We start from the raw sequence: 13,641 nt of genomic DNA, 5'->3' as shown, positions 1-13,641 counted from the left end.
AACAGGTACTCAAACAAATAAATGCACAGGTATGCAACAGCAACACTATTCACAATAGCCAAAAGGTGGAAAATGCCCAATGCCCATCAACTGATTAATGGTTAAACAAATCACAGTATATGTATGCGTGTGTGTATATATACATATATATACACATATATATATACACACACATGATGTATATATGATGGAATACTATTCATCAACAAAAAAGAATGGAGTATTGATGCATGCTACAATACAGATGAACCTTGAAAACACAAAGCTGAGAGAAAGGGGCAGACACAAAAGATCACATACTGTATGACTCCATTTATATGAAATATCCAAAATACGCAAATCCATAGAGACAGAGTGCAGACTGGTGGTTGTCAGGGGTGGGAGGAAGCAGGAGGAGGAAACAGGAAGAAACTGCTTAATGGGTGAAGGGTTTTACTTGGGAGTGGTGGAAATGTTTCAGAACTAGACAGAGGTGCTTATTATACAATATTGTCAGTATATTAAATGCCACTGAATTGTTCACTTTATTATTTACTTATTTGAGAGAAAGAGAGAGAGAGAGCACGAGTGAGGGGGGGATAGGAACAGAGGGAGAGGGTGAGGGAGAAGTAGACTCCCCACTGAGCAGGGAGCCTCAGGAAGGCTCAATCCCAGGACCTCGAGATGACGACCTGAGCCAAAGGCAGACACTTAACCAACTGAGCCACCCAGACATTCCATCACTTAATTGTTCACTTTAAAATGATGAATTTTAGAGGTGCCCGGCTGGTTCATTCAGAAGAGAGGGCGACTCTTGATCTCAGGGTTGTGAGTTTGAGCCCCATGTTGGGTGTAGAGATTAAATATTTTTTAAATAAAATGATGAATTTTTTGTTATGTGAATTTCACTCAATAATTTTTTTTTTTTAGATTTTATTTATTTATTTGGCAGAGAGAGACAGCGAGAGAGAACACAAGCAGGGTAAGCAGGAGAGAGAGAAGCAGGCTCCCCACCAAGCAGGGAACCCGACATGGGGCTTGATCCCAGGACCCTGGGATCATGACCTGAGCCAAAGGCAGATGCTTAATGACTGAGCCACCCAGGCGCCCCAATATTTCTTTAAAAAAGATAACAACAACCAAAAAAGACAGTAACAAATTGTTAGTGGGGATGTGGAGACGCTGGAACCCTCACACATTCCTAACGGGAATGTCAAATTGTGCAACCACTTTGTAAAAGTCTGGCAGTTCCTCAAAAAATTAAACACAGAGTTGACATATAATCCAGCATGTTTGCTCCTACATATACACTCAAGAGCATTTCAAAACTTGTGTTCACACAAAATTTTATGTGATGTAATTTGGGTATGTAATGTACATCATGGGGACTATAGTTAACAATATATTTTTTTAAAGATTTTATTTATTTATTTGAGAGAGAATGAGAGACAGAGAGCACGAGAGGGAAGAGGGTCAGAGGGAGAAGCAGACACCCCGCTGAGCAGGGAGCCCGATGTGGGACTCGATCCCGGGACTCCAGGATCATGACCTGAGCCGAAGGCAGTCGCTTAACCAACTGAGCCACCCAGGTGCCCTATAGTTAACAATATTGTATTATATATTTGAAAGTTGCTAAAAGAGTAAATCTTAAAAGTTCTCATTACAAGAAAAAAACTTAACTATGAGGTGACTGATGGATGTTAACTGAAATTACTGTGGTAATCATTTCATAATACATCATGTATCAATTCATTACACTGTATACCTTAAAGTAATACAATGTTATATGTCAATTGTATCTCAATAAAACTGGGGGGGAAAGTATGTTCACACAAAATTTTTAACACAGATGTTCAGAGTAGCATTATTTGTCACAGTCAAAAAGTAGAAACAACTCGGGGCGCCCGGGTAGCTCAGTCGTTAAGCGTCTCCCTTTGGCTCAGGTCATGGTCCCAGGGTCCTGGGATCGAGCCCCACATCGGGCTCCCTGCTCCGCGGGAAGCCTGCTTCTCCCTCTCCCACTCCCCCTGCTTGTGTTCCCTCTCTCACTGTGTGTCTCTCTGTCAAATAAATAAATAATCTTTAAAAAGAAAAAAGTAGAAACAACTCAAAATAGATAATTTGATGAATGGGTAAAGAGAATGCAATATATTCATATAACGGAATAGCATTTGGCCGTAAAAGGGAATGAAGTACTGATAAATGCTATAATATGGATAAACCTTGGAAACATCATGCTAAGTAAAAGAACCCAGGAGCAAAAGAACACATATGATTCCGTGTACATGACGTGTCCAGAATAAGAAAGTCCATACAGACAGAAAATAGATTGCTGGTTGCCAGGGTAAGAGGGAGGGATGAGGAGTGACAATAATGGGTATAGGGGCTCTTTTGGGGGTACTGAAAATGCTATGAAATTATAGAGCGGTGATGGTTGCACAACTTTGTGAATGTACTAAAAACCACTGAATTGTATTCTTTAAAAAGGTAAATTTTATGTGCTATATCTCAATTACAAAAAAGAGAAAGAGAAAGCAAAACATAGACTGATCAAACATATGGAATCAAAGCTAGTAGAGCAGAGGTAAATAATTGGAGGTAATAATTGCAGTATTTCATAGAACTTGCAAAAGGATGAATGTAAACGGGGGGAAGAAGAGTCAGAGACTACTCTCATCCCCATCCTAACCTAAGTCTTAAATCTTGGCATTTACCCATACTTTTTAAACCCAGAATGTCAGAGGTCCCCAGGATCATGTCACAGCCTCATTCTCTTCAACCTGGAGAGCCTCATCCACTTCCATACCACACTGATGGCTCCTCACACCTCTCTTCCAGTCTTGACCTGTCTCCCAGTTCCAGGCCTGTCGTTACCAGGGCTATTTCTAACTGGCCACCCTGCAAACCTATAAAATTCATGCAACAGATCCAACTCTGTCTTCCCCTTAATTAAGAAAAAAAGGGGGGGAGGGAGGGCAGGGGAGGGGAGGGGAAGAAAGTGGAAGAAGAAAGGAAGGGGAGGAAGAAAGATTAATCTTAACATTTCTGAGTGTAATACTGTGATATAATAAGAAATATATGTTTGGTCTCTGGCCCTGGTTCCTGGCACAGAGCTCCTAAAACCCTTGGAATTTCCTGAGTGACTGAGAAGAGTGTCTTGTTATTCCTAATAAGCCCCTTTCAACCATATCTAAGCTTAAGCTAATAAGGAGGATGGGGGCTGGTTACCAGAGGAACCAACCAGGTGATTGGAACTTGGGGAGAAGGGCTGGGAATTGAGCTCAACACCAATAACCAATGATTTAATCAATTGTGCCTACATAACAGAACTTCCAGAAAAACTCTAAATAAATGGGTTCAGAGCTTCCAGGTTGAACACACTGAGGTGCTGGGAGGGTGGTATGCTCAGAGAGGGCATGGAAGCTCTGTGCCCCTTCCCATATACCTTGCCCTATGCATCTCCTCCATTTGGTTGTTCCCGAGTTGTATCCTTTATGATAAAATGGTATCAGTAAGTAAAGTACTTTCCTAAGTTGTGTGAGCCATTCTAGCAAATTATCAAACTCCAGGAGGGGGTTGTGGAAACTCCCAATTTACAGATGGTCAGTTAGAAGTATAGGAGGCTGGGACTTGTGATTAGCCTCTGAAGTAGGGTCCCATCTTGTGGGACTGAGCCCTTAACCTGTGTGGTCTGCATTAACTCCAGGTAGTGTTATAAGTGCTGTGAGCAGAGAAACAACAGCTTTCCTTTACCTAGTACCTTTATTAACAGCATTATCCCTCTAGTATTCCAAGAATAATATCAGGTTCACCCCAGGTGGAGTGTGAGGAGTAAACCCTGACTTTCCTCTCTCCCTCACCTTCCAAAAGCAAGGAGTCAATAATTCTTATCAACTCAAACAAAACAAGTATCTCAAGTATACAACCCTACATTGACTGTGAGTAGACATTAGATGAAGATAAAGGTTCAACCTTCCTAAAGTGAATAAAATTGAAATTAAAACATTGAGAAAAAATTTCCAAAAATTAGTACTTTTTAAAGAATTTTAATACCTTGTGTTTTCAAATGTACAACAAATTTTGTATTCACATATGTTGCTGGTGACTGTGTATACTGATCAGCACACTCCTGAAAAGCATATGACTATATTAGTACTTATTAAATAACAAACAAAAGTACATTTTGACCTATTAGTTCTAATTCTAGCAATATATTCTAGGAGAATAAGCCAAAAATGTTAAAAAGGCTTATGTACTCTTTGAGGAAGACATGGTCACAGCTGCAGTGGAGTTCGGCATGCGGGCTTCTACTCCTGACTCACTGCTATTGGCTCTCCCTGGGAGAAGCAGTTCTGTCAGGAAACTGAACTGCATCCATGGCTCTTAAATACAACAGAAAGTCACCCCTGGAGCCAGAAGTGGAGATTCACCAAACTAGAATTACCCTAACTGGCCACAACATAAAATCTCTGAAGAGGTGTATGCTGACTTGATGAGAGAAGCAAAGGAAAAGAATCTCAAAATGAAAGGACCAGGAGATGCCTAACAAGACTCTGAGAATCACTACTTAGAAAACTCCTTGGGGCATCTGGGTGGCTCAGTTGGTTAAGCATCCAGGTCTTGATTTGGGCTCAGGTCATGACCTCAGGGTTGTAGAGATCAAGTCCCATGTTGGGCTCCACAATGGGCATAGAGCCTACTTAAGATTCTCTATCTCGGGCGCCTGGGTGGCTCAGTTGGTTGGGCGACTGCCTTCAGCTCAGGTCATGATCCTGGAGTCTCTGGATCGAGTCCCGCATCGGGCTCCCTGCTTGGCAGGGGGTCTGCTTCTCCCTCTGATCCTCTTCCCTCTCATGCTGTCTCTCATTCTCTCTCAAATAAATAAAATCTTAAAAAAAAAAAAAAAAGATTCTCCATCTCTCTCTCTCCCTCTGCTCCAACCCCCCCCTAAAAACAAACAAACAAACAAGCAAACAAACAAAACTCCTTGTGGTGAAGGTACTAAGACTTGGGATCTTTTTCAGATGAGGATCCATAAGCAACTCACTGAGTTGCACAGTCCTGAGATTGTTAAACAGATTACTTCTGTCAGCATTGAGCCAGGAATCAAGGTTGAAGTTACCACTGCAGATACTTAAATTAACTACTTTCATAAATTATCAATTATTGGGGTGCCTGGGTGGCTCAGCTAGCTAAATGTCTGCTTTCACTTCAGGTCATGATCCCAGGGTCCTGGGTCAGGCTCTCTGTTCAGTGGGGAGCCTTCTTCTCCCTCACCCTCTGCAGCTCCCCCTGCTTGTACTCTCTCACTCACTCTCTCACTCTCTCTCTCAAATAAATAAAATCTTAAGAAAAAATAAAAAATTATCAATTATTTTTTTAAAAACCTATATACATAATTCATACAAGCAAACTGGAGGCAACCTAAAAGGAAAATAATTAAGTAGAGTATATATATTCACTTAATTTACAAAATGCAGCAAAAAATCATTATGACAACAAAATACCAGCACACTACATCCAGCAGCATATTAAAAGGATTATACCTTACACCATGACTGAGTGGTATTTATCCCAAGAATGCAAGGGTGATTCAACATACAAAAATCAGTGTAATATACCACATTAAAAGAATAAAGGGAAAAAGCCACATGATCATTTCAATTGATGCACAAAAAACATCTGACAAAATTCAACACCCTTTCATGATAAAGTCACTCAATAACTAGGAATTAAAGGGAATTTGCTCAGGGTGCCTGGGTGGTTGGTAGCTCAGTCAGTTAAGCATCTGCCTTCGGCTCAGGTCATGATCTCAGGGTCCCGGGATCAAGCCCCACATCAGGCTCCCTGCTCAGCAGGGAGTCTGCTTCTCCCTCTGCCTCTCCCCACCCTGCTCGTGCCCTCGCCCTCTCTCTCTCCCTCTCTCTCTGGAAGACTGAAAACGTTCCCCCCAGATCAGGAAGAAGACATGGATGCCCACTTTATGTTTTTTAAAGATTTTATTAATTTATTTGAGAGAGAGAGAGAGCATGAGCAGGGGGAGGGGGAGAGGGAAAGGGAAAGGGAGAAGCAGACTCCCTGCTGAGCAGGGAGCCTGACGAGGGGCTGGATTCCAGGACCCCAGGATCATGACCTGAGCCAAAGAAAGATGCTTAACCGGGTGCCTGGGTGGCTCAGTTGGTTAAGCGACTGCCTTCGGCTCAGGTCATGATCCTGGAGTCCCAGGATCGAGTCCCACATCGGGCTCCCTGCTCGGCAGGGAGTCTGCTTCTCCCTCTGACCCTCCTCCCTCTCATGCTCTCTCTCATTCTCTCTCTCAAATAAATAAATAAAATCTTTAAAAAAAAGAAAAGAAAGATGCTTAACCAACTGAGCCACCCAAGCGCCCCAAGGATGCCCACTTTAGTCACTTCTATTCAGCATAGTACTGGAAGTCCTAGCCACAGCAATTAGGCAAAAAAAAAATAAATAAAAAGGCAATCAGATTGAAAAGGAACAAATAAAACTCTTCACAGATTACATGATCTTATATATAGAAAACCCTAAAGAATCCACAGGTTGCAGGGTACAAGATCAACACACAAAAATCAGTTGTAGTTGTATACATTCACAATCAACACTGTGATGATAAAATTTAAGAAAATGGGCTTTCTTAGAGAAATGGAAAAACTGATCATGAAATTCATATTGACTCTTGATCTTGGGGTCATGAGTTCAAGCCCCATGTTGGGCGTAGAGCTTATTTAAAAAAAAAGAAAAAGAAAAGTGGTTGTATTGTGAATGTATTTAATGCCACTGAATTGTATACTTAAAATAGTTAAAATGGAGGGCACCGGGCTGGCTCAGTTGGTGGAGCATGCAACTCTTGATCTCAGGGTTGTAAAGTTCAAGCCCCTCACTGGGTATAGAGATTACTTAAAAACAAAATCTTAGGGGCACCTGGGTGGCTCAGTCGTTAAGCGTCTGCCTTCAGCTCAGGTCATGATCCCAGGGTCCTGGGATCGAGCCTCGCATTGGGCTCCCTGCTCAGCGGGACGCCTGCTTCTCCCTCTCCCACTCCCCCTGCTTGTGTTCCCTCTCTCGCTGTGTCTCTCTCTGTCAAATAAATAAATAAAATCTTTAAAAAAAAATCTTTTAAAAAAAGGTTAAAATGGCAAATTTTACATTATGTATATCTTACTACAATTCAAAAAGGAATTTAAAAAGGAGGGGTGGGAGAAGGGTGATTTTAGTGATGGTGTAGAGAATGGATGGGGTGGAGGAGAGATGAGTGGGAGGCCACAGGTGCTCAGCTGCATACAGCTGAGAAGCAATAAAAGCCAATCTCAAGACAGGGACAGTGGGGAAGGACAAGATGAGAGAGCCCAGAGAATAAAATGAGAGAGTGAGAGACACAGAGAAAGACTGATTCCTAGGTTTATTGCTTAAAAACTCAGAGGAAACAGCAGTGTGACAAGTAAGCTAACATCAATTTTAGGCGTATGAGTTTGAGAGATGAATGAGAGATAACCAGCTGGCAAAATTACCATAAACAGGTATGTGTACCATCAGAGAAAGTTTTGAAGCGATAGTTTTGATTTTGAAAGTCCGGGTTCAAGGCAGTAAAAAACCTCAGGAAGAGAGTTGCTCTGAAGCAGAAAAGGTAACAAACTAAATTCTGGAGATCATGAACCATCATTTAAAGGGCAGAGAGGAAGCCAACTGTTGGATGGAGAGCCAGGGGAATGAAGACATAAATGCCAAGAGGAAGAGAATTTCAGAAGGTGGTTCAACAGTGTCAAAATCCTGCTGAGAGATCCAGCTATGTGAACTACAAGAATATTATTATTAAGCAATTCCAAAAAAATTCTCCTAATGCTGTTTGGACCAACTCCTATGTTATGTGGTATACACCCTACAGTAAAAACTGCTGGGGAAAATTCCTAAGGAATCCACTAAAAAAACTACTAGAATAATAAGTTCAGCAAGGCTGCAAGATACAAGATCAATATTTTAAAAAATTAACTATTTCTATACACTTGCAATGAGCAATCTGAAAATGAAAGTTAGAAAACAATTCCATTTACAATAGCATCAAAAGGAATTAATTACTTAGGAATAAATTTAACAAAAGATGTCTATCTGAAAACTACAAAAAAGTGTTATTCTTTAATTTAGAAGATCTTCTTTAATTAAAGAAGATCTAAACAAATGGAAAGACATCCCATATTCATAGACCAGATGACTTAATAATGTTAAGATGGTAATACTCTCCAAATTAATCTACAAATTCAGTGCAATCTATCAAAATCCCAGTTGCCCTCCTTGCACATATTGACAAACTAATCCTAAAATTCATTTGGGAATTCATGGAACCCCAAAAGCCAAAACAATTTTGAAAAAGAACAAAGTTGGAGAACTCATACTTGTTGATTCCAAAATTACTACAAATCTGTAGTAATCAAGACAGTATAGTAGTGGCACACAGATACAAAGATCAGTGGAACGGAATTGAGAGGGGTTTGGGGTTTTGTTTTTGTTTTTGTTTTTTTTTGTTTCTGGGTTTTTGTTTTGTTTTGTTTTTTGTTTTTTTAAGTAGGCTCCATACCCAGCATTGAGCCCAACACAGAGCTTGAACTCAACCCCAAGATCAAGAGCTGAAATCAAGAGTCAGGCGTTTAGGGGCGCCTGGGTGGCTCAGTCAGTTAAGAGGCTGCCTTCGGCTCAGGTCATGATCCCAGCATCCTGGGATCAAGCCCCACATCAGGCTCCCTGCTCAGCGGGGAGCCTGCTTCTCCCTCTCCCTCTGCCTGCCTGCCACTCCCCCCGCTTGTGCTCTCTCTCTATCTCTCTCTCTGTGTCAAATAAATAAATAAAAAGTCTTTTTTTAAAAAAAGCTCAAAAAAAAAAAAAAAAAGAGTCAGGCGTTTAACCAACTGAATGACCCAGGCGCCCCTAGAACCCTTAATACACAGCTGGTTAGAATGTAAAACGGTGCAGCCACTTTTGGAAAGCAATCTGGCAGTTACCCAAAAGGTTAAACATAGGGACGCCTGGGTGGCTCAGTTTTTAAGCATCTGCCTTTGGCTCAGGTCATGATCTCAGCGTACTGGATCAAGCCCCACATTGGGTTCCCTGCTCCACGGGAAGCTTGCTTCTCCCTCTCCCATTCCCCCTGCTTGTGTTCCCTCTCTTGCTATGTCTCTGTCTGTCAAATAAATAAATAAAATCTTTAAAAAAAAAAAAAAAGGTTAAACAAAGAGTTACCACATGGTCAAACAATTATACTCCTACGTATATATACCAAAGAGAAACGAAAACATACATCCACATGAAAACTTGTACACATGAATATTCAAAGCAACATTATTCATAATAGCTAAAAAGTGAAAACAACCTAAATGTCCATCAACTGATGACTGGATAAACAAAATGTGGTATATCCATACAATGGAATAGTATTCAGCAACAAAAAGGAGTAACATATTAATATATGCTACAATACTGATGAACTTTGAAACATGATGCTAAGCAAAAGCCAAGAGCAAAAGACCATATACTGTATGATTCCATTTATGTGAAATGTCCACAATAGGCAAATCTATAGACAGAAAGCACATTAGAGGGGAATGCGGGAGTTGGCATTGATGGCTAGGGTATGAGGTTGTTTTGGGGGTGATGAAAATTGATTATTCTAAAATTGGTTGTGGTGATGGTTGCACATATCTGTGATTTTAATAAAACCACTGGGGGGAAACCACTGAATTAAACACTTTAAATGGGTGAATTATATAGTATGTGAATTGTATTCCATATACATACATATACATATAAATATGCTATATGATATAAATGTTTTATGGTAAGTACAGAAGTGAATCAAGTCTGGATGCCAATTTATTGTTCTCGTGAGGATAGTTACAGTAACTTATTAATAAATCTGAAGTCTTCAGGTTTTCCCAAGAGTTAAATACGCATTACAATACTTCATACTTGGTGTGCCGTGTGACATTGAAACACTGTTGTTAAAACAACCAATAACAGCTAATAACTTTTTTGAGAGTTTCAAATAGCATACAATCTTATAAACTGAACTGGTGATGAGTCATACTAAACAAAATCTCCCTTGCTATATACAGATCCAACTCTATATATCCTAGTTCTTATTTTAGGTATTGTGGGCTTATTACCCTAATGTTCCTAATCACTGGATATGTAACGTATTTCTTTTCTTGTCTTTTTAAAAATTGTGATAAAATATACATAAAACTTACCATTTTAAGATTTTATTTATTTATTTGAGAGAGAGAGAGTGAGAGACAGCATAAGAGGGGAGAGGGTCAGAGGGAGAAGCAGACTCCCCACTGAACAGGGAGCCCAACGTGGGACTTGACCCCGGGACTCCAGGATCATGACCAGAGCCGAAGGCAGTCGTTTAACCAACTGAGCCACCCAGGGGCCCCAAAACTTACCATTTTAACCATTTAAGTGTACAACTCATGGTATTAAGTACATCCACAGTGTTGTGCAACCATCACCCCTATCCAATTTCAGAACTTTTTCATCATCCCAAACAGAAACTCCACACCCATTAAACAATAACACCCTATTACCAGCTCCAGCTAACCTCTATCCTACTTTCTGTCTCTGTGAAATTTACCTATTCTAGGTACCTCATATAAGTGAGGTACATACATTTGTCTTTTGGTGTCTAGCATACCGCACTAGCATAATGTGTTCATGGTTCATCCATGTTGTAGCATGTATTAGAATTTCATTCCTTTTAAAGGATGAATAGTATTTCATAGTATGTATATACCACAATTTATTTATCCATTCATCTGCTGATGGCACATGAGTTGTTTCTACCCTTTGGCTATTGTAAATAATGCTGCAATAAACACTGGCATGTAACTAGTTATATATGACTCCCCAATTCTTTGGGATATATACATAGCAGTGAAAGTGCTCGATCATTAAGGTAATTCTTTGTTTAATTTTTTGAGGACCCACCAAACTGTTTTTCCACAGCAGCCAGACCATTTACATTCCCAACAGCAATGAACAAGAGCTCCCAATTGTCTACATTCTCACCAACACTTGCAATTTTTTTCGTAATAGCCATTCTCATGGGTGTGAAGTGGTACCTCATTGTGTACAATGTATTTTTAGTCTATTATCTGTTAACAGAAGTTCACCTTGTGTTGATTTCTATAATTACACGTAGCACAGCCACATTAGAGATATAAACAACAAATATTTACATGCCAATTAAATAAAGCACAGGGTTACAAAGATTTAATTTTGAACTCATCAACTCATCAAAATCAACTCAATTTTGAAAGAGATATCAAAGATGACAAAGACGGTAGACATAACACAAAACCTGTAAATTCCATCTTACTCATCTGAAACTCATTTCTAAAATACTAATATGTGTACATAAAAATTTCACAAAGCAGGTTACAGCTTTGTGATTTATAGATATGACAGTGAAATGTAGGAGTCACTCCTAAAAAATAAAACTTTTAGAGATACCTTTATCCCTGGGAGATCATTGTCACTGTCCCCATTTTAAAGATAAGTGAATCTGAAATCAAACAGGTTTAACCACTTGTCTTAGACCACAAAACAAATCCGTGGAAGAGATTTGGAAAATAACAATTTGATTTCTAGGCTTAAGGTGAAAATCTCATAATTTAATGGGCAAAAAGTCAAAGGAAAACAGAGCCATTTATACTCTTCGCGGTGAATAAACTATGGGAAGTTGTCCACAACCTGAAGCTTACAACCTCCAACAGCAATGACGGATAATTAACTCTTTGCTAAGGGACCTGAATGTGGATTCGACTCAGAACTATTCTCCCCCCCCATATGCTCTAATAACACTAAGTCTCTAACTTTATCTCTGTTTTCATTGTTTTGTTAAATTTTGGCGGCTCAAAGTAGGATAATTCTATTGCTAAACTGACAAAGCCTATGTTGAAGCAACCAAGGAAAATGGAGTTTTTTGACAACCTTGCCTAAATCAGATATAGAAAGCGTTCCTTGTCTTTTTTTCCTGCACCCTATATGCTAAACAAGATAGTAACTGTTTATCCTCACCAATCGTTTGATCCAATCGTTTTAGCGAAGTCGAAATATATATTACATATATTTCAAGAAATATTTTAAGAAATTTCAAGAAATACTAAGAATATTTTAAGAAATCCACGTCCAGTTATGCAGAGGTGAAATGACCTGACTGGGATCTGCTTTAAAATACTTGAGCAAAGAAAAAAAAGTAGAGATGAAACATTTGTGACAGATATTTAAACTGTTGAATGTAGATGATGACATATAGGGCTTCATTTCACCTCTTCTCTCTCTACTTTTGCCTATGCTTAAAGTTCTCACCATAACTTTTCACAAAACGAATGATTTCCAAACAGAGTTACCGTCCTGGTTATTAAAGACGAGTCGGTGGATGTGAGCCTCCTTGTCTTCGGAACCAAACCGGGCGAAGGGTCCCCCAGCGGAGGCGAGGCCGACGTGGGCTCCGCGCCACCACGCGGGCCGAAGGCGCGCACGTTTTCTCCCAGGCTGAATGTGACAACTCACTCGGTGCGCTCCAGGGCTCGGAGGACCGCCGAGCTCAGCCGGGAAGTGGCGCACGCGGGGCTCACGCCCGCGGCTCGGGAACCCCGACAAACTCCGCTCGAGAGCTCCAAGGTCCCGGCCCAGTGTGGTCGGCCCCGCAACCCCTCTAGACCGCCGCTGGAGACCCCTGTACCGCCACCTCCGTCCCCCCACCGCGAACGTCGGCCCAGCCCGCCGCCTACCATCCAGGTCCTCGTCGTCCTCCGACTCGGTGTCCGCCTTCGCGTCGGCGACCAGGCCAGGGCAGGGCTCCAGACCCTGGGAGCCGGAAGGAGGGGCGGCGGGCGGGCTGGCGGGTTGCGAGCGGGCCTCGCGCAGGCGGGTGAAGTAGTCCACCGCGAAGTCGACGAGGTCGGGCGGCTTCTGCCGCAGCACCTCCACCGTGTAGCCCTGCAGCAGCTCCGTGAGCCCCGGCGGGATCTGGATGTGGCTCATGCCGGCGGCGGCCGCGGGGACAGGCGGGTCCGGGCCGCCGGCGGCCACTACCTCCGCGCCCCCTCACGCCGGCCTCTCGTCCGGCGCCCGCGAGGTCTCCTCCCGCGCGCCCCGGCTCTGGCCTTCCTCGCGCGGCGCCGCCCTTCGGCCGGGTGTGCGTTTCCAGGCCGGACGACCCTAAGCTACTACGGCCGGCCTGCTGCCGCCTCCGCTGTCACTGGGCAGCCGCCGCCGCCGCCGCCGCGGGGACCGACGAGCGGGCAGGCGGGACGGGCGGGGCAGGAGCCCGGGTTGTGACGCACGCGGCCGCGGGCGTGCGCGCCCCCGCCGACCGCCGGCCCCCAGTGCGCGTGCGCCTCTGGGCAGCCCGCCGGTCCCGGGCAGCCCGCCGGTCCCGGGCAGTCCCGCGTCGAGTCGCGGGAATGAGAGATCTGCCGGCCTAAGGGAGTCGCCAGTGCTTCCCACCTAGTCCTGAAGACCTTTCACATATTGTTTCAACATTCACTAAGAGCCTCCTGTTTGCCAGCACTTGGTAGGCTCCAGGGACACAGCCTAGAGCCAGATAGCCAGACGCCTGGCACACACATTACAACCTCAGTGTGGTTCCGG

The 13,641-nt window shown here is 42.6% G+C and overlaps 1 protein-coding gene across 1 annotated transcript in view; it reads right to left on the bottom strand.

The window, feature by feature from the left end:
• Window positions 1-13,323, bottom strand: part of PRKAR2A (protein kinase cAMP-dependent type II regulatory subunit alpha) — a 120,116-nt gene extending 106,793 nt beyond the window's left edge. The window contains exon 1 of the mRNA XM_045862463.3: window positions 12,780-13,323. Within this exon, the coding sequence (XP_045718419.1) occupies window positions 12,780-13,032 (253 nt within the window). The 5' untranslated portion in view covers window positions 13,033-13,323. The remainder of the gene's footprint in view (window positions 1-12,779) is intronic.
• Window positions 13,324-13,641: the final 318 nt, after the last annotated feature.

Source organism: Mirounga angustirostris, unplaced genomic scaffold, assembly GCF_029215605.1.
Source record: "Mirounga angustirostris isolate CCGP_5_RB_7025 unplaced genomic scaffold, mMirAng1.0.hap1 SCAF_1, whole genome shotgun sequence".
Taxonomy (NCBI): Eukaryota; Metazoa; Chordata; class Mammalia; order Carnivora; family Phocidae; genus Mirounga; species Mirounga angustirostris.
Note: the sequence above shows the minus strand (reverse complement) of the source record. Positions and strands in the feature narration are given on the sequence as shown.